A 20,149-nucleotide genomic window follows, 5' to 3' on the forward strand; every position below is an offset into this window, starting at 1 on the left:
TAGTGCTCTGGTACCTACAAAAATGAGCTACCGTGGTATTATTTTGATGAAACATATAAAGACACAAACCAGATATTTACTACATAACTGAAATTATAATGTGACAAAAGATCACAAAGGAAGTGGGAACCACACTGATTTTTATTCAAATGGGCTAGCTTTAGCAGTGTTTTGGGGAGGCAGGGAGAAGCACAGAAAGCCACAGATTATTTTCTAAAGGAAAAGAGTGAAGTGAACTAATGGGAACAGACACAGAAACCCACAGCCAAACATTAGGCAGAGCTTAAGGAACCCCATGGAAGAGGGGAGGAAGGATTCTTAGTAGTCATAGGTATAGGTAGTTACAGGGGTCAAGGAAACCAGAAAAACAAAACACTGGCCCACAAAATCAACTAAGCAGGGCTCATATGGACCCACAGAGAGTGAATCCCAGAATCATATGGGTCTACACTAGGTCCTCTGCATATGTGTTACAGTTAATAGAGTGATGTTCTTATGGGATTCCTAGCATTTGGAGTCAGGGATCTCGCTGATTTTTTTGCCTGCTTTTGGGACACCTTTTATTTTACTGTGTTGTCTGGCCCAACCTTGATGTGAAGATTTGTGCCTCATCTTACTGTAAATTCTTAGGCCAGGTTCAGTGGATATCCTTGGAAGACCTGCTGTTTTCTGAATGGAAATGGAGGAAGAACAGATCTGAGGAAGAGGAAAGGTGGTAGTGGTTGTGGGGAAAGAAAACTGTGGTAGGGTGTGTGAGAGAAGAGAGAATTATTCTTGTAGTCCCTACACAAGGTACAGAAAAGCTCTTATTTCATACTGCGTCTTTCCTCAGTCATGAACCCATCCATTTCTTTTGCTTTAACATCAATTAAAAAGCAGACAAAGAAAACTAGTGTTGGTTGCTCAGGAGAATGAAATTTATTAAGCAGAAGATCATAAGCTAAAGTTTCAGTGAAGACCTCATGTAGACAAAGCAGGGATTTGGTACACAGAAATGCCAATTTCCTGGGAAGAATGTTCAGTGGTGTTTGTGGGTCAGAACATTGGCCACATTATTCACCATCTTCTGCCAGGAAGCTTGCATCATGGGGGTGAACGCATCTCCAAAGCGAATAGACAGAACAATAATGATCATGTTACCCAGGAGCTGTTAAATGATAGACAAAATAGGAAAATGATAAGTAGAGTTGTGAAAAATATTTCTTGGGAAAGAATATTTTAAGGCTATATCATTGATGACTAATTCTCCACCTGGCTACCTAGATGTCTACTACAGACTTCACGCAACTGAATTATTGTGAGTCGGCTTATCTTTGATTTAACATTTCTTGCCTGGGTTCCTGCCTTTCCTTATTCTGCCATTCTTGCTTGTCTTTTTTGTTCCCTTGCTTGTTCATTAATGGTCTAATTGCTGTAACATGAGGATTTTTAGTGCAGCAATGTGATTAAAGAAGGAAAGTCAACAACACATGAAGACGCCTCAACTTCTGAAAACGATCAACTGGAAGGGGATGTTAATATTTAGACGTTTGTCAAACAGACTAAAAAAGATATGCTTTTTGGGATTCCCTCCGATTTTATCAATATATTAATTAGTAATATATACATAAGTAGCATATCTCTCTTTCTCTGCAACAATAGATCTGTTTAAAATCTCATTTCTTTTCATATATATCTGCTGATATCTAAACTCAGACTACATAGCAAACAAACTCAAACTTATTTTCTTCACTTCCCTGGTGGTTAATAATACCTCAGGCCTCATTCAGGCTACTAATGCACTCTACCAATAGAGGTAATTCCCAAAAAAGCCCTAATTCTATTCACATAAGGTTTTTTGAGTAGCTACAAATTAATTTGAACTACAAGGCATTTGTTGGCACTATATCTGGAACAATATATTTTGAAATTTTAACTGGCATTATAATCATAGTTTTACCTTCCACTATGGTGCCCTAGTCAAATGCACAGATCATGCATGCACATAGTTTCGACTGACCTTGAAGTTCTCAGGGTCCACATGAAGCTTGTCATGCTGCAGCTCACTCAGATGAGCAAAGGCCTCCTTGAGGTTGTCTGTGTTCTTAACAGTGACTGCAAAGGCACCCAGCACTTTCTTGCCATGGGCTTTGACTTTGGGGTTGTTCACAATGGCTGAGGGACAAGAGAGGTCTCCAAAGTTTTCAAAGAACCTCTGAGTCCATGGGTAGACAATCAAGAGCCTATGAGGTAGAGATTAGACATGAAGATCAGAACACATCGTGTCTACTGAGTAGAGACCTAGATTTCTGCCAGCAAGTTTCCTTTCTTCTTTACTGCTCTCCTGATCTCCACATCTTACCTTGCCAGGGCTGCTGCTCCATCATCTGCCACATTCACCTTTTCTCAGATGCTCTTGATGGCTGCCTTCTCTTCACAGATGAAATGATTCATTGTATCTGTCAAGAGCTTGAAGAAAGTTTAAGGTAATTACAAGCAAGTCTGATCAGCTGCTGCAAGGCTTGTCTTTCTATTCTTCAATCCTGGACTTCTTGCCCTTCCCCCATTCCAAATGTTGTAAAGTCATCCGTTAAAGGAGCCCGGGCAAGCCAGGGTGGGATGCAGTAGGGTAAGCTTTAGATAGCATTCTCATGAAGACAGTGCCAAATAGGCCCCCTCAAGGAGATCCCACTCCTGAAGCTCTTGGAGAACTGTCTTTCTTTCTTGTATTTTGTCCCAGCAAGAGCAAATTTGCTAGGAAGTATTTGTCAATTTTAATTATGTATATATGGGATGGTCACATACTAGATTGTCTAAAGTTTTCAAATACTAATCTTAATATTGAGTACAGCCAGTTTTATTCTGCATATAATATCTTTAGGTGTCCCCTTTCCTTATTTATTTACTTTTAAAACATTTATGAAGAAGCATAGAATATTTCTGTTGAGTAAGATTGACTCAGGACAAGAAGGTCATACCTCCCTGAAAACCCTATACTCTCTCAAGCAAATTCATTGAGATGAGCGTCTCAGGTCACTTTGTGGCCTCCTCTGGCTATGTTAACCAAAGTGCAATTATATCAGACATCTCTTTCATCTTTCTACTCATTCTCCCTAGTAAATTGGACACCATGTATTCTTCACAGTGACCCCTTCTATCTTTGCCATCCTTCACGGATTGGATGCCACATAGTCTTGGTCATGTTTTTATACTCAGGGACCTGTAACCTCTGAACTTTGTCATATTTTTCCCTTGTTTCACTGTTTTATCTATTGAGTAGACTTTATTCAAAATACCAATGTACCTTTCAGTAGTTAAAGACTCTAAGCCTTCTTATAATCAGGTAGTCTTCACTTACATGAAATCTTCCTTGTTCACAAATGATCCCCAAATTTATCACTCCTCCTAAATGTAAGCTCATTTCATGTAAGCTCATGTTACACCCCATTACAAGATCTGGAACACACGTAGCCTTTATTCCTCACTGTGCCGGTGGAATAACCTTTCCATGTACCTAAAGAAAGTGTAGCTACAGTAACCCTCTAACATTTTCAGGGATGTTACCAACTTTCATTCAATTCCCCCCTTCACTTTAATGTCTCAGTCTCACAAGGTGTAAGATAGCTCTTTCAAAAACATAACTAATCAAAAATAATGTGTTTAGTTCATATTTTAGATACATTAAAGTATTCTCTCAAAAATCTCCAGCAGGTCTTGGGCTAGAGAGGGGGCTCAGTGGTTATTAGCTCTTTCAAAGGACTGGACTTCAGTTCCCAGTACCCACATGGCAGCTCACTATTGACTGTATCTCAAGGTCCAGGAGATGTAATTCTCTATTGTGGCTGGCATGAGCACCACACACAGGTAGTACACACACAAACATGCAGGCAAAACACTCATATGCATAAAATGAAACTTAAAAAAAATACCACACCTCACTAGTCTTCTTACCCTCCAGGTACCTGCAACCCCAGTTTTTACCTTGTACAGTAAATACTTTGTACCCTATCTTATACTGAACAGACCCTTTCATCTGTTCCTGGAGAAGACTTCCTCATCTTTTCATCCTTCTTGACCCTTATCCATTTCCATAATAAATCCTTCCCTCTAGTGATTATCTACAGAAGCTTTCTGGTTTCTTCTTTTGCCTTTTCCCACCGATAAGCCCATCAACATATTTCTTCAACATAAAAGTAAAAACAAACAAACAAATAAATAAAACCAAAAAATTCAATGTTAGCTTATTAAAGATAAATTTTATTAAACAAAATTTGTGCTCTCAATGACTAATCCAGTCCTCATAGGCTCAAAGAGGATATAAGAGACACACAGGATTGCCGGGTCTACTGGAATGGGGGTTTAGTGGTACTTGTGGGACAAAGCATTGGCCACACCGGTCACCAGCTTCTGCCAGGCAGCCTGAACCTCTGGGGTGAATTCCGTGCCAAAATGAGCAGAAAGCACAATCACCAGCATGTTGCCCAGGAGCTGTAACAAAATGGCACATAGGAGTGATAGGTAGGGGTTCAAACCATGGCATGTAAAAATTACATTCCTTGAGGATTCCAATCCCTTAATACCTACCACTTCACCTGTGATACACTTGACAACTGAATGTCATGACTCCTCTTGTACCCAGTCACCACTCAACTGGCTACATCTGTACCTTTCCTCATCCTGCCCTATTTTACTTCCTGCCATCCTTGCTTCCTGCCTCATTCATCAGTGGGCAAATCTAAATCAACACATGATTGCAATATAAGATACTCAGTAGAATTGAATGTCCAACCAATGGGAAAGAAGTCTCAAATTATGCCAATGTTCAGTGAGAATATAAAAGTTTGTCAAAATGATAAGAAAAAAATCTATATTTTGATTTTCCATCAGATCTTCCATAAAGGATTGATCATTAAGATCAACCCAATTAAATAAAGTATTTTTACTTTCTAATGACAAGATATTAAATTCAAATTCAGTTTCTTATTGCATAGATGTACTAATTTCTAAAAACACAATCCTTAAAAAAAAAAATCCAGTATTTCAACCCTTTGTTTCTAATGCTAAGAATCAAACCCAAGGCCTCAGGCATGCTGGTAATACAGTCTAATACACACCCAAATCCATGTTGTCCACAATATTTGCACAGCTAAATATTAATTAAGACTTCTACCACATGTTTACTGACACGGGTTCTGGACACATGCACTCTAACATCTGTCAAAGCCTTACCAATCACAATCTCAACTCTTAGTATTGTCCCTAGTAAAATTTATAATGAACACATGAGCATGCTCAGAACTGACCTTGAAGTTTTCAGGATCCACATGAAGCTTGTCACAGTGCAGCTCACTGAGATGAGCAAAGGTCTCCTTGAGGTTGTCCATGTTCTTAACTGCCAAGCCTAGGGATGTCAGCACTTTCTTGCCATGGGCTCTGATCCGGGGGTTTCCCATAATGGCCGGGGCTGAAGAGAGGTTTCCAAATTTGTCAAAGAATCTCTGAGTCCATGGGTAAACAATCAGGAGCCTAAGACACAGGGCATTAGCAGTTAAAAAGTGTGTGTCACAAACCCCTGTAGGAAGCCTGAAAATTTTTGCCATGCAAAATTTCCCTCCATTCCTCCCCAGTCCTGGTCTCAGCCCTTACCTTCCCAGGGTTTCTCCTCCAATTTTTTCCAAGTCCACTTTATCCCAGATGCTTGTGATAGCCACCTTCTCCTCAGCTGTGAAGTGAACCATGGTGTGAGGTCTAGAAGCTTGGAGATGATGTCAGGTGTGCAGGAGCAAGTGTGTTCAAGAGGCTAAAGTTCTGTCCTTTTATTCTTCACCCTGGGCCTTGTCTCCCTTCCCCCTCCCCAGGACTCTGAGGCTATTGGTCAAGAGAGGTTGGACAAGACAGGGGTGGGGTCCAGTGGGGTAAGGTTTAGATAGCATTCCCACTAAGATAGTGTCGGGTAGGCCCCCTGCTTTGGGGAGGGAGACCCTCCTGCTGCAGTTTTCACAGAATTTACTCTTCCTTCCTTCCTTTCAGTTTATCCCCTCCTGCCAACAAAAGATTTGCAAGAGTGTCTTTCACATTCTTTCCTTTTTGTTTCAGATTTACATGTATGAGTAGGTTAAAGTTAAAGGACAGATAAATATGGAAAAACCCCAGCGAGTCTGAGGCTCATTTTAGGAATGGAGTTGAGGACCTACGTGACAGAAATATACCTGTTACTCACAAGCCACTAATGACAAAGAAGTGGCGTCCAAACCATTGAATGCATTTTCTATAGGTTTTGGCCATAATCTTTGTAGTTTCCACAGCCCCAGGAAAGCAATTCCTAAGACATTTCAGTTTCTGAGTAAAAATTACTGTATTGAAGTACAGCATGTCTCCACCTTGACCTCCATCATACATTAAAATAGAGCAATCTACTCTGTGTACATGATACCATTTTCCACCCTCTGTTGTCGCCATGCAATTGGCAGCCCCTCCCCCAGGATATGTGTAGCTGCCTGGTGAAAAGAGTGTTTAGCCTTCTCTGTGCTCATGAGTGATTAAATATTGAGAATGCTGAATGACCAATCTTTCAGGTTTCTTCAACCAGGCTGTTTTCACTTTTCGTGTGTTTGTAACCTAACTCTGAAGGGACAGGGGATGCTTCCATGCAGTAAGATCTACCTGCACTATTGCAGCTAGGACAGAATTAGACATTATGAAGTTTATCCCTAACAGTGACTTTCTACTGACACCTTTTAAGGTTTTAGAACTTTTTTTTTCCATAGTGGTGAATAGAGATTTTTATTTGTGTGCTGGTAAAGAACACACAGTGTCAGCAAGAACCCGCTATGGTCTTTCTTCCTTTTTTTTTCTTTCTTTTATTTTACTGATAATTTAATCTTTTTTTTAATAGTTCAGTCATTATCCCCCTCCTGCCCTGCCCTCTGACAGTTCCTCATCCCATACTTCCTTTCCCTTCTCCAAGAGGATGCCCCCCACACCCAACCAGATTACTGCACCCTGTGGAACCTCAACTCTCCAGAGTTAGGTGCATCTTCTCTCACTGAGATCAGACCAGGAAGTCTTCTGCTGTATATGTGTTGGGGGTCTCATATCAGCTGTTGTATGCTGTCTGGTTGGTGGTTCAGTATCTGAGAGATCTCAGGGGTCTAGATAGTTGAGACTGCTGGTTTTCCTATGGGGTTGCCCTCCCTCTCAGCTTATTCCAGCCAGCTTTTCCCTAATTGAACCACAAGGGTCTCCAACTTCTGTTCATTGGTTGGGTGCATCTGAGGCTTTCAGCTGCTTGTTGGACCTCTCTCAGAGGGCAATCATGATAGACTCCTGTTTGTAAGCACACCATAGCATCAGTAATTGTGTCAGGCTTTAAAGCCTCCCCTTGAGCTGGATCCCAATTTGGGCCTGTTACTGGACCGCCTTTCCCTCAGTCTCTTCTCCATTTTTGTCCCTGCAGCTTTTTTAGACAAGAACAATTCTAAGTCAGAGTTTTTTTACTGTGGGATGGCAACCTCATCCCTCCACTTGATGCCCTGTCTTTCTGCTGGAGGTAGATTCTACAAGTTCTCTCCCCCCACTGTAGGGCATTTCATCTAAGGTCACTCCCTTTGAGTCCTCACTTTCACTTCCCAGGTCTCTGGTACATTCTAGAGCCATGACTTTTTAAAAGGAAGTTATTTGTGAGATAGCAAATATGTACATACATATTCCTTTAGCTTCTATGCCCATGGTTTAATTTTGGAGGATACTTAGAAGTCCTGAGTTTAAGCTTCCAAATATCTTAATGAGCAAGCTTCAGTTGCTCTTCAGCAGACTCTAGGGACAATTTTCTACAAGGTTTTATTAATTAGTTCATGTCTATCAATAAACCATCCATATTCCCCATGTCATGTTAATCCAGAATCTGCAGTTGCATCTCTTAGCTTTCATTTTTCCTGAGACAAGGAATGCCTTCACAAAACAAGCCTGCAGTGGAGGTTTCATTGAAACCTTTTCTTAAATACTCCCTGCTTTCTATTAATTTGTCCCTTTTCTTACATGGGTCCCAGAGGACACCTGATAAAGTATCTGCTGGAGAATGTTCATTTAGAGTGGAAGAGAAGATGACTCAGTGTTTAAGAGCAAATATTTCCATCAGAGGACCTGAGTTCAGTTCTCAGCATCCATAGCTCACAACCATCTGTAACTCCAATTTTAGTGGAACCTGACATCCAGAGACTCCTGTACTGACATGCACAAACCCAAACACAGATAGACACAGAGACACTTGATTAAAAGAAATAAGTCATTTTTTAGTCAGCTGCTGAATAGAGCTTCTAAGAGGACAGTGATGCTAGGCTCCTGTCTGCAAGCAACTCTTAAGTATAGGGTCAAGGATTAGTGCTTGCCCATGGGATGAGTCTTAAGTTGGGCCTGTTATTGGTTGACCATTCCCTCAATTCCTGCTCCTTCCTTGTCCCTGCATTTCTTATAAACAGGACAAATTTGAGGTCAAAAGTTTTGTGGATGGGTTGATGCCCTTATCCCTCCACTGGTGTCCAGCCTGGCTACAGAAGGTGGCCTCTTCAGGTTCCATACCTTCACTGCTATGAGTCTCAGCTAAGATCATCCCCCATGGACTCCTGGGCACCCTCCCACCAACCCAGGTCTCTGGCACATCCTAGTAATGCCCCTCACACCCTCTCTCCTGTCTTTCCCCACACCTAATCCTGAACCCCTCGCCCCCATTCCCCTCCTTGAAACAATTGCAGAAACCCAGAGACAAACATTGAAAACAGCTTGGGGACTCTTACATAAGAGTTGAGGGAAGGGGATAGGAACTCCACAGAAAGACCAACAGAGTCAACTAACCTGGACTGTAGGGGGATCTTGGAGACTGTGCCACCAATCAAAGAGCTTACACAGGCTGCACTTAGGTTCCAGCACATATATAGCAGGTGTGTAGCTCAGTCTTCATGTGCCCCCCCCCAAGAACTGGAGGGGGTACACCTGTCTGTCTCTAAAACTGTTGACTGTCTGTGGAATTCATTGCCCTAAGTCAGAGGCCTTGCCTGTTCTCAGTGGGAAAGGATGTACCTAGCCAGGCAGAGAGTTCATGTGCTGGGGGGGTGGCAGGGGTGGGAGATACCCTAAGGAGGGGGATCAACCCTTTCAGAAGAGAAAGGGAGGGAGATGTTGGAAGAGACTGTTTAAGAAGGAATGGGGGAGGGGGTAAAAATGGAGATGTAAAGTGAATAAATTAATTAATGGGAAAAAAGAAAACAAAAAAGTAAAAAATCATAATAAAAGTAAATTATTTTTTAAAATAAAAAAACCTAATACATTAAAGTGATTATCTCAGGTTGCACACTAGATCTGTCTAAAGCTTTATCTTAATTAAATGACACATATCACAGACTGCAGGAGATCATTTGCCATGCTTTTCTTCACCCTATATACTAACTTTCAGTGACTGCCACAATATTTCTTCTCCAGGGAATTAACCCTTTGCTTTCCTACATGAGAATTCTCCTCAACTTCTCATCTTTCCTGGACCCTAGAAAAATTCTATAACATCTACCTTCCTCTCCTGACTTCTGACACAGTTTTCAAAGAAACTCGGGTATCCTTGTGTCTCTCCCCTACCCATCTGTCTGTCATCCTTCTTTCTTTAAACACAAAAGTAAGAAACAGACACAACAAAACATGACTCATGGATTACTGAAGAAAATGGACTTTATTAAACAGAAGCTCTGCTTTCAAAGACCAGTAGAGTGGTCATGTGTAAAACAGAGCTGAGGGGGTATGCAGAATGCTGGACATCAGGGAAGGGGCTCAGTGGTACTTGTGGGACAGAGCAGTGGCCACCCCAGCCACCAGCTTCTGCCAGGCAGCCTGCACCTCAGCTGTGAATTCCTTGCCAAAGTAAGAAGAAAGAACAATCACCAGCATGTTACCCAGGAGCTGTAAAAGAAAACACAAAACAATACACAAAAATGAGAAAAGGACATACAGAAAAGAATTCACAGGAAAAAATAGTATTTGTAAGTTACCTTCCTTGAGAACTCCCCAGAACCTATCCACTCTAATGAGGAGGTTGGTTCAATCTCATTGCTCAAGGAAACTTCTTGCCCCCATTGGTCCTCTCTGCTTGTTCCTTACATTTCCTCAGTCTGCCATTTTTGTCCCTTGCCCCTTTTCTCATTCACCAATAGCCTGGCTTCTCTAAATGCAGGATTTCAGTGCAACCACATGTTTATTGGAGTTTAAGTCTCCAATAATGAAGGAAACAGGTACTACTTATGATATTACTCATTAGAATTGTAACATTTTTTAGGAAGTTTATCAAACCAAAGAGAAAAAAAATCTGTCAAACTTTCTCTGCCATCTCTCCTGGAGTGTCATAGGATCCACAAAAATAAGGTATTTCTCCTTCCCTAGAACAAAATGTCAATTTCAAGGGCTAGTCTACTTGCATGTATGTGCTAACTTCTAAAATAAAACACAAAGTGAGGAGGATTCTATCACCAACTCCTTTGTGTCTTTTGGGTAGTACTATAGTCTAAAGATTCATAAATCCCAGAGAAGCATCATACCAACTGAGTTACATACCTAGACACCAAAGGTCTGTCTGAAAAACTTTTCTGAACAGTTACAAATTTATTGAAGACGCTTCTAGCAATTAATTGACAAGAGATCTATTCCTCTGTATTTTGAGATCTGGCCCACCATAACAAACCAAGGTATTAACTTTTATTCCTTTCCCTATGTCAAATTTAAATAGAAAGCATGAGCATGCTCAGAACTGACCTTGAAGTTTTCAGGATCCACATGAAGCTTGTCACAGTGCAGCTCACTGAGATGAGCAAAGGTCTCCTTGAGGTTGTCCATGTTCTTAACGGCCAAGCCTAGGGATGTCAGCACTTTCTTGCCATGGGCTCTGATCCGGGGGTTTCCCATGATGGCCGGGGCTGAAGAGAGGTTTCCAAATTTGTCAAAGAATCTCTGAGTCCATGGGTAAACAATCAGGAGCCTAAAACATAACAGTTAAAAAGTCACAGTGTGTCACAAATCCCTAGAACAGTGTTTCTCAAGCTCTGTGGGGGTCATGGCACCTTTGAGGGTAGAATGACCCTTTCAGAGGGGTCGCCTAAGACCATCAAAAAAAAACAGATAATTACATAACACTATAAAATTACAGTTATGAAATAGCAACTAAAATAATTGTTTATGTTTGGGCTCATTAAATGAACAACGGTTTTAAAGAGATGCATCATTAGGAAAGTTGGGCACCACTGTCCTAGAAGAAATATCTTCCATGCACAAGGACAATTTCCCTCCATTCCTCCCCAGTCCTGGTCTCAGCCCTTACCTTCCCAGGGTTTCTCCTCCAACTTTTTCCAAGTCCACTTTATCCCAGATGCTTGTGATAGCCACCTTCTCCTCAGCTGTGAAGTGAACCATGGTGTGAGGTCTAGAAGCTTGGAAATGATGTCAGGTGTGCAGGAGCAAGTGTGTTCAAGAGGCTGAAGGTCTGTCCTTTTATTCTTCACCTTGTCTCCCTTCCCCCTCCCCAGGACTCTGAGGCTATTGGTCAAGAGAGGTTGGACAAGACAGGGGTGGGGTCCAGTGGGGTAAGGTTTAGATAGCATTCCCACTAAGATAGTGTCAGGTAGGCCCCCTGCTTTGGGGAGGGAGACCCTCCTGCTGCAGTTTTCACAGAATTTACTCTTTATTTCTTTTTTTCCTTCTTTTTGGTCCCTTCTCCCAACAGGAGATTTGAAAGAATCTTTCACATTCTTTCCTTTTTTTTTTTTTCAGACTTAGAGGGACTAATACATTTAAGCTGAAGAGTAGGCAAACATGGGAAAGTCTCAGTGAGTCTGAGGCTCTTTTTAGGCATGGAACTCAGGACTTAAGTGACAGAAATATGTCTCTTACTCAACCGATATATTTTCAGCAGGTTTAGGCCATGATCTTCCTAGTTTCCAGCAGCCCCGGGGAAAGCAATTCTCCTTACAATTGCAATTTCTGAGAAGGAATAGATTACTGTGGTATAGTAGAACATGTATCTGTATTTTTCTCCATTATACTTGTATATACTCTATAGAATATAGATTACATAGAGAAATCTACTGTGTGTAACAATGGCATTTTTCACCATATAAATACACTGTATAGGCAGTCACTAGGAATTGTTGATTCCCACTGGATAAGTGTAGCAGGGTGTAGGTTTAGCCTTCTCTGTGCCAACGTTAGATTATGTACTAAAAATACTGAATGACTGATCTGTTAGTTTGCTTCAACAAGGCTCTGTCTTTGCTGTTTTTCAGTTTTTGGAATAACTCAAAAGTGGCAGGGATATTTCCATTCAGTACACATGTACTGTCACAGCTGGGACAGAATTATACATTAGAAAAATTATCCCTAGTTTTGATTTTCTAGTAACAACTCTAACAATTTCTTTGATCTTTCTGTATAGTAGTGTGTCAGTACAGAAAATAAAATCTGAGAGAAAATCTACTATATATATTGAACATAAGACATTTGTGAGGTAGTAGTAATGTATGCAGATCTACCAACATTACCACCTGGACTCCAGGTCTAGGGGGAAACAATAGCTCTGGTCCTTTCATATACACAAGCATAAATACAGTCAGACACACAGACTCATAAAACTTAAAACAATAAAATTTTTAAAACTTTTTTTTGAAACTATAATATAGTTACAACACATCTTTTTCTTTTCTCCCTCCAAACCCTTTTATATACCCTCCCTGCTCCCTTTTAACATCATATCATTTTGTCATTGTAATTGAATATATATGCATATGTACACATGTTTTATATATATATATATATATATATAATTTGTGTGTGTGTGTGTGTGTGTGTAAATTGTAGTCTTCTCCTCTCATGCAGAACACTCTTTGCAACAGATGAAGACCACTAAAAAAATCCACCACCATTCAAGCTTCACAGTTGAAGAGCCCAGCCCCAGGTGGTTACATTAACAAAACACTGAAGTGTTTCAGGGAACACTTCAGAAGGGTAAAAGCTTGTAAGAGCCAAAAGAACAGGAAGCTTGCTGTGGTACACATCTACTAAAATGGGTGGGGGAAAGCCCATGAGACCTCAGCCATACACAAAGAGTTACAGGCAACTAAGGGATGCTGAGAGCTGGACCAAGAGTCTTCCCCAGAGAAGAGCACACCAGTTGGTTGTTCAATAGATGCTTTTTAGAAGAAAATATGTGTTGAATAATTTAAAACAATAATTCCATCTTAGATCTTGAATCTTGTGAAAGTTTTTTCTTAATGGTAATGGGGTGTAACAGTCTGCTGCAAGATATCCCTTGTCAAGATATCCCTTTTCTTCACCCTCTACAGTAAATTTTCATATGTTCCATACACAATTCCTTCTCCACTAAATTTCTTTTTTCTCTTTGAGAATTCTTTCCCTGGGCCTGTAGAAGCCTTCCATGGCATCTACCTTTTTCTCTTGAGTCCCTGTAGGTTTCAGAGAAATGCCTGTGCTTCCCCTCTTCCACAAACATATTAAATATGTTTCTTTGGCATAAAAGTAGAAAACAGACAAGACAAAATGGGTTTTTGATTAACAGGAAGAATGATCTTTATTAAACATTCTATGCTTTCAAAGACCAGTCCAGTATTCATGTGCAGAAAGAAGGCATAGGGGATACACAGGATTGCTGGACAGCTAGGTAGAGATCTCAGTGGTACTTGTGGGACAGAGCAGTGGCCACCCCAGCCACCAGCTTCTGCCAGGCAGCCTGCACCTCAGCTGTGAATTCCTTGCCAAAGTGACTAGCCAAAACAATCACCAGCACATTACCCAAGAGCTGTTGACAGAAAGAAAAAAGAAAGAGATTTGGTGTGTTAAACGTAGATTCTAAAAATAATATGCATAAAAAACAAAGACATATTTTGAACCTATTCTCTTTAACACATTCAGCATCAAAGTTCCCTCAACCATCTCTGGTGAGCATAGGTTCTACTTCTCTCTTGTACCTCTCTCTTCCCACTTCCCACTGCCCTGCCTGAATTCTCACACCTATTCCCATCGTATTTATTTGCCTGTCTTGTTACTTTTCTTATTCTCCAGTTGTATAATACCTGTGAATACAGAATTTCTGTGCTGCAAATGTTCTTGATGGAGTTTTAAAACTCCACAAATGTAGGAACAGGCCTCCATTTGCCATGATATTAACTTGGTAAAGTAATATAATTTTAAAATGTTGATTGAGAAATTCCAACTTTAAGTTGTCTCTCAAATCTTTTCTTCAACATCAATCAAGGACCCACAGAAATAGGACCCACAGAAAGTTAAGATATGTTTCCTCTCCCAATTCCATTTCTTCTTGCACAGATCTGCTGTTCTTTCACATTACTTTCCACAATAAGTTTGACAAAATTCTATCATGACAAAATTTTCTAAATGCCTGTAAACTTAAATTTTTGGCTTTTTTACAGCCATTCCCCATCACTCTACCTTAACCAATGAGCTTTGACCGCTAAGTAAGCACCCCCACACTCATATTCTCAGCTTCTAATTTTGTCCCCAAGACAAATCCAAAATAAATGTATGGGCTTGCCCTAGACTCACTTTGAAGTTCTCAGGATCCACATGTAGCTTGTCACAGTGCAGTTCACTGAGCTTGGCCAAGGCAGACTTGAGGTTGTCTAGGTTCTTAATGGATTCTCCAAAAGCAGTCAGCACCTTCTTGCCATGGGCTTTGACTCTCGGGTTGCCCATTATGGCAGAGGCAGAAGACAAGTTCCCAAAGCTATCAAAGAATCTCTGGGTCCATGGGTACACAACAAGAAGCCTGTGAAGTTGAGAAAAACAAGTAGAAAAAGCACTTGTTTTTAGAATTCTTAGAATTTCTTGACTTTCCTAGCTTGTTGTTCAAGGGACTATTCACCCTTCTCCCAGATGCATCAATAGCCAATTCTTACCTTCCCAAGGCTTCACCACCAACTTCTTCAACGTTCACCTTACTCCATAGGCCACTGATGAGGGTCTTTTCTTCAGCAGTAAAGTTCACCATGATGGTAAGTCTGGAAGGTTGCTGGTGATCACAGGAGTGTCAGAAGCAAGTACATGCTGCTGCTAGAAGTGGTGGCCTTTTATGCTTCACAGACAATGTTCTGACCCTTTGTTCTGCATTACTCTTTGAAGCCATTGGTCAGCCTGACCCGTGGTCCTCATGGGTGGAGCTAGGTCATGGGAGGGTCAGCAGAAACTGTACACTGTGTTTATGATAATACACATTAGATATGAAGACATTTTTTCTTTTTTTGTTTCCTCCTTCAACAAAAGTGTTTTTGTTTCGATTATTCTCTTTTCATTCTCTACTCTCCCCATGTAAACGTCCAGTACAACCCTCATCTCTCTCATCACATTTTCCAACATAGGCACAGAAAAAGAAGCTTAGCCCATTATAGAAAAAAGTTGCCAGTCCAAAATAACTTTACCATTTAGGCAAAGAATTGCTACAACAATAAGAACAAATTCGAGAAAAAGGAGTTTGTGCTGTGGACGCAGAAGTGCCAATATTATATCTATTTCTTCTTTTCTTGGGATATTTGATTTATAACTATATCTCCTAGATATATGTTGCCCCAAGTAGACAGGAATCATACATGGTTGCATCTAGCAGATGAATACCATAGCAAAGGATTGACAATGGGTCCAAAGACTCAATTCCAAAATATGACAACAGGGAGCAACAGTGTAGAGAAGATGGATATAAAAAGTTCACGTTCTGTGCTTCTAGAGAGTCCTCTGACCAACCCTCTGTGGACCTTGGCTCCATTGGTAATATTTCTCTGATCTCTGACCTTGCTTACTTTTATATAGGTATTTCTCAGCTGTGAGAAGGAACAGAGATAATTTTAAACTCGGCCTTGTGATCCAAACAAGGAATGAGTGAGTTGATTCATCAATAACCTTGACATTTGTGGATAGTCAGTGTTTATTCTAGCTAAAGGACGGCTAGTGTGCTTGATTTCTACTTTTTTCTTGGAATTATTAGCTATCTCTTACATACTGGACCTGAAGTTAAAAGCCTACATTTGTATGCGTTTAACTGCATCCATGTGCATGAAGGGTAGTTTGACACCATCCTGTTTAATTTGCATCCAGTAAGACAGTTATCATTATCTACCTTTTATTTTAATGAAGAAAGAAAGTCACAGAAGTGATATGATTGTAAGGTGAGAGAACGGTTGACAAAGGCAGGAAGGATCCACATTTGTTCACAGTTTGTCTTTCCTATCTACAGGAAAGTTCTTCTCTATCTTGCCTCTGGCCAGTTCTGCATGCATTTCTTTCTTTTACTCCCTCTACCACTCCCTGTGCTCCTAATAACTCTGAGAGTTTCTCTTCCAACACTTTCATTTTGTTTAGTTTAGTTCTGTTTTATTTTTTAAGTTTGTTTGTTTGCTTGCTTGTCTTATGGAGTCCAAGCACTACTTGTTGCTTATTTTTCACTTAGCAATGTGGCATCTATGTCTCAAGTCTTTGTGTTCCAAATTTACCCAGAATCTTCTCTATAACCTTTGGCTTGCCTTGGCTTTTGTGATGATTCCTTATGTGTTTAACCCAGCCACTTCTGACACATCAGAACACTTCTCCTTTTCTTTCTCCTATGATTGCAGGAGCTTTATCTAGTTTAAGTCTCCCTAAATTGGCATTATTACAAACCATTGAATCTCTGCCCCACTCACAGTTTTTATTGTACATTATCTTTTGGGTACAGATTCTAACACATGGCCAGCATAAATGTGAACTTATCTTCTCATGACATAGACTAATTTGGCAGACTATTAACTACTAAATAATGTACATAAAAGTATATACATAAGATTGACTAGAATATGGATGTAGTTACATGTTGAAATAGCTATGCTTGGTATGATAGTGCATGTACTCCTTATGAGCACAGTTGGTTAACTGGAAGATCCATAGTGACCATGGTATCCACTTCATACAGACTAAAACTAAGGATATCTGTAACAACTAGAGAATAACATTTTTAAAATGTTCTTTAGGTACAGTTTAAGGTTTTCTTGCCTAGAATAGAAAGCCTAGGAAAATATAACTCTAGGTTGAGAAACATGTTTGATTATTCAAGTTTAAGACTGAATGGACAAAAATAGCTGGCTGTCAGCCTGAGTGTAGTTACCTTCCACATGTTGAAAAAGCTATGTTTGGTGTGGTATTGCATGCACTGCCTTCTGAACACCAAACCTAAGAGGCTCAAACAATGTAATGTTTGCCTTGAATGTGCAAAGCTCTGGGAATGGATTCAGTCCTTATGGATACTACAATCTTTTTAAAGGAAAGCATCAAATGCTGTGCTAATTTTAGATGTTATTAGTATTGAAAAATTTAAAATGTGTTGTTTGTAGTAAAATAGGCCCTTTGACACACATCAATGTTATCCAAGAAAAATAGTCTCTATCATTGTTCTTCACCATAAATAGTTTTAAAAAAGAAAAATTGTGAATGAAGTTTCTGAACAGGAAAAAAAATGTTTTGCAGTTCTTATTAAAAGAAATGGTCACTTACTGTGCTTCCATTATGTGTCTCCATTAATATTCCCAGAATCACAATAGATGGGATATAAGAGAATAATTCTCTTAGGCATTGCATTAACCAGGAATGACTTGCATTCTAATGGCAACATGATGGCATCCCTGCTGAAAGACTCTAAACTTTCAAGGAACAAGCCATGGACAATGTCGGAGACATTACGCACCAGCCTCATGATTTGAAGATGAGTTGTAGAGAGAGAGCTGTATCTCATTCTTAGACTGAATTCCCTCCCTTTTCAGTTCAGAGCAGACACCTGCTTGATTGACCTCTGGAACTACACTGAAAAAACCAGAGAAGTGTATGACTCTTAATTACCAAAAGAGTTTTTACTAGGAAGAGAAAATAGAAAACCATAATCAGCCAGGTATTTTCTGTATCCTCAGCTATTGAAGTTTATACTTGAAACTGGTAACCTGAAAAACCATAAATGCCCTATTTTCTCTCATAATGTTACTTCTCTTTCTTTGTTTCTTTGGCATTTTTTAAAAAAAAAAATGTTATATAGTATTGCTACATTTATTATACAATACATTAAATATAAACAAAGTGATATGTAGAAGTGTAAAACATTTAAGGAGGTTCTCCAAAGCAAAAATAAAGAATGTCCCTATTAAAGGCAGGTTACATGATCAGAAGAAAACATAGAGATGAGTCACTTGTCTAAGACTATTACATTTTTGTTAAACTATAATTTTTTGTCCTTATTTAGAATTCAAATAAAACAAGTCAGACTGTTTCTTAACCCCATTTTTACTTTGTCATTGGCAGAGCTCTCGAGCCTTCTAGATCAAACATCTTTCTGAGTTTTTACAGTACACCATGGTAGCTCATATGCTTATCATCTCCATGGCATTCTTTTTTAACTTGAGTTCTTGAGTAAGTGAAGTTGTCTATTTTCAGGATTAAAATTCTGGAGAATTCTTATCTTTTTATGCTAAATAATCTCACTTGTGTATTTTATAAACCAAGATAAACTTACAAAAATACTCTGACATAGTAAAACAGACATACACTTTAATTAGGGTAGGTACTTTTTATTTTCAATATTCCCTTTCATTTTACACTGCTTCAGTTTATACCTTAGGGAAAGCCAAACTTCTTTATTTTAGCTAGCTAATTATGTCAATTACTAACTGGTGAAATTTATTCAAATGTAGTTCCTCTTAAGTACAGACTAACTAAATATTTGAATAATTTCTAAACAAAGTTGGCTCAAAGGCCATACTAATGTGCAGAGATTAAAATTCTATGGCCAAATATGATTTTTAAAAAGGTTTTATTGAGTGCTTAGGGTTCATTTATACTTCTAGCTTGCAAAGTGAATTTGGTAATTTTTTGATAATTTTTGAAATCTAAGAAAAAGGAAAAATACTATATTTTAGTTATGCATGCCTCTTCAGCATTTGAAGTGTCCTAGGTGAAAGTTATAGTTTAGGGTAATTCCTAAACTGTAAACTCACATCTCTGTGGGAAAGGATAAAGATATGAAAATTGGCCAAGTAAGCAAAGATTAAATAAAAAACAGCCTGACAATGGCCAGACCCCATCCTTTAGCAAGGTCATACCCAGTGGGCATTGTGAGAAACTGAGACCCTGTACATATTGTTCCTGAAGTTAGCAATATTTAATGATTGTTCTGATGCCAAAATTCATAGCACAGAAACATTATTCTGAAAGTAAGTCATCTTAGCCTCTAGTTTATTGAAATTAAAACATCTATGAGGGGAAGAAGCTTTCATTTTTCAGGATCCTAGACTGAGGTGCCAAGAGAACAATTCTCAATAAACTAGCCTCACTCAAACTTGTGTTACAGTTTCTCACTGGACCAATTTCCTTCCCTCCGTCTCCTCCTTCTTTCTCCTTTTCTTTCTTCTTTCTTTGTTTATCTGTCTAGGGTCTTAGGGCTTTCTTTTATTTTAATCAATAGAAGTAGAGAGAACTGGTGTTTTCTTCTTCTGGAACTTGGGCTGGTAACTGCTGGGTGGGGTCAGAGACTGTGGTGACAGATAAGGGCCAGAGCTGCCTAGAGCTGAGTCAAAGTTGAGGCCTTCATGAGATGGGGGGAGGCAGAGTATTTGGGCTCCTGCCTTCTTTGTCCCATCATGAGTGATAAGAGGGATGGGTTATGAGAGAATGTTTGGGGATCTGACTTAGGAGAGCCTGATAAATACATTTCATGTAATACATATAAAAGTGTATAGACATTGTTATATATGTGAGGCTATTACCAAACTTTTCAAGGATACCATGGCAATATAACTTATGAAGCCCACAAAGCAAAGGAAATAAATAAATCACATTCTCAAAATTCAACTGAGATGAACTGTTTTTAGAAAAGAAAATAAACAAACAACCCAAAAGATCAAAAGATGGGCTCAAAATATTGTGAAGCAGGCCAGGCGGTGGTGGCACACGCCTTTAATCCCAGCACTTGGGAGGCAGAGGCAGGCGTATTTCTGAGTTCGAGGCTAGCCTGGTCTACAGAGTGAGTTCCAGGACAGCCAGGACTACACAGAGAAACCCTGTCTCGAAAAACAAAAAAAAAAAAAAAAAAAAAAATTGTGAAGCA

The 20,149-nt window shown here is 39.6% G+C and overlaps 3 protein-coding genes and 1 pseudogene across 3 annotated transcripts; all 4 read right to left on the reverse strand.

The window, feature by feature from the left end:
* Nucleotides 1-1,018: 1,018 nt before the first annotated feature.
* On the reverse strand, nt 1,019-2,433 carry LOC117711351 (hemoglobin subunit epsilon-like; annotated as a pseudogene).
* Nucleotides 2,434-4,260: 1,827 nt separating this feature from the next.
* LOC117710862 (hemoglobin subunit beta-H1) lies at nt 4,261-6,924 on the reverse strand. The gene is made up of 3 exons (XM_034506137.2): nt 5,626-6,924; nt 5,283-5,505; nt 4,261-4,467 (listed from the first exon to the last, which is right to left on the reverse strand). The coding sequence occupies exons 1-3, from the start codon at nt 5,715-5,717 to the stop codon at nt 4,339-4,341; spliced, it is 444 nt and encodes a 147-aa protein (XP_034362028.1). The 5' UTR covers nt 5,718-6,924; the 3' UTR covers nt 4,261-4,338.
* Nucleotides 6,925-9,792: 2,868 nt separating this feature from the next.
* LOC117710628 (hemoglobin subunit beta-H0) lies at nt 9,793-11,461 on the reverse strand. Its single transcript, XM_034505667.2, has 3 exons — nt 11,330-11,461; nt 10,768-10,990; nt 9,793-9,921 (listed from the first exon to the last, which is right to left on the reverse strand). The coding sequence occupies exons 1-3, from the start codon at nt 11,419-11,421 to the stop codon at nt 9,793-9,795; spliced, it is 444 nt and encodes a 147-aa protein (XP_034361558.1). The 5' UTR covers nt 11,422-11,461.
* Nucleotides 11,462-13,631: 2,170 nt separating this feature from the next.
* Nucleotides 13,632-15,173, reverse strand: Hbe1 (hemoglobin subunit epsilon 1). The gene is made up of 3 exons (XM_034505859.2): nt 14,937-15,173; nt 14,584-14,806; nt 13,632-13,819 (listed from the first exon to the last, which is right to left on the reverse strand). Exons 1-3 carry the CDS (start codon nt 15,026-15,028, stop codon nt 13,691-13,693), a joined length of 444 nt encoding a protein of 147 aa, XP_034361750.1. The 5' UTR covers nt 15,029-15,173; the 3' UTR covers nt 13,632-13,690.
* Between the last annotated feature and the right edge of the window lie 4,976 nt (nt 15,174-20,149).

This window comes from Arvicanthis niloticus, chromosome 1 (genome assembly GCF_011762505.2).
Source record: "Arvicanthis niloticus isolate mArvNil1 chromosome 1, mArvNil1.pat.X, whole genome shotgun sequence".
NCBI classification, from domain to species: domain Eukaryota; kingdom Metazoa; phylum Chordata; class Mammalia; order Rodentia; family Muridae; genus Arvicanthis; species Arvicanthis niloticus.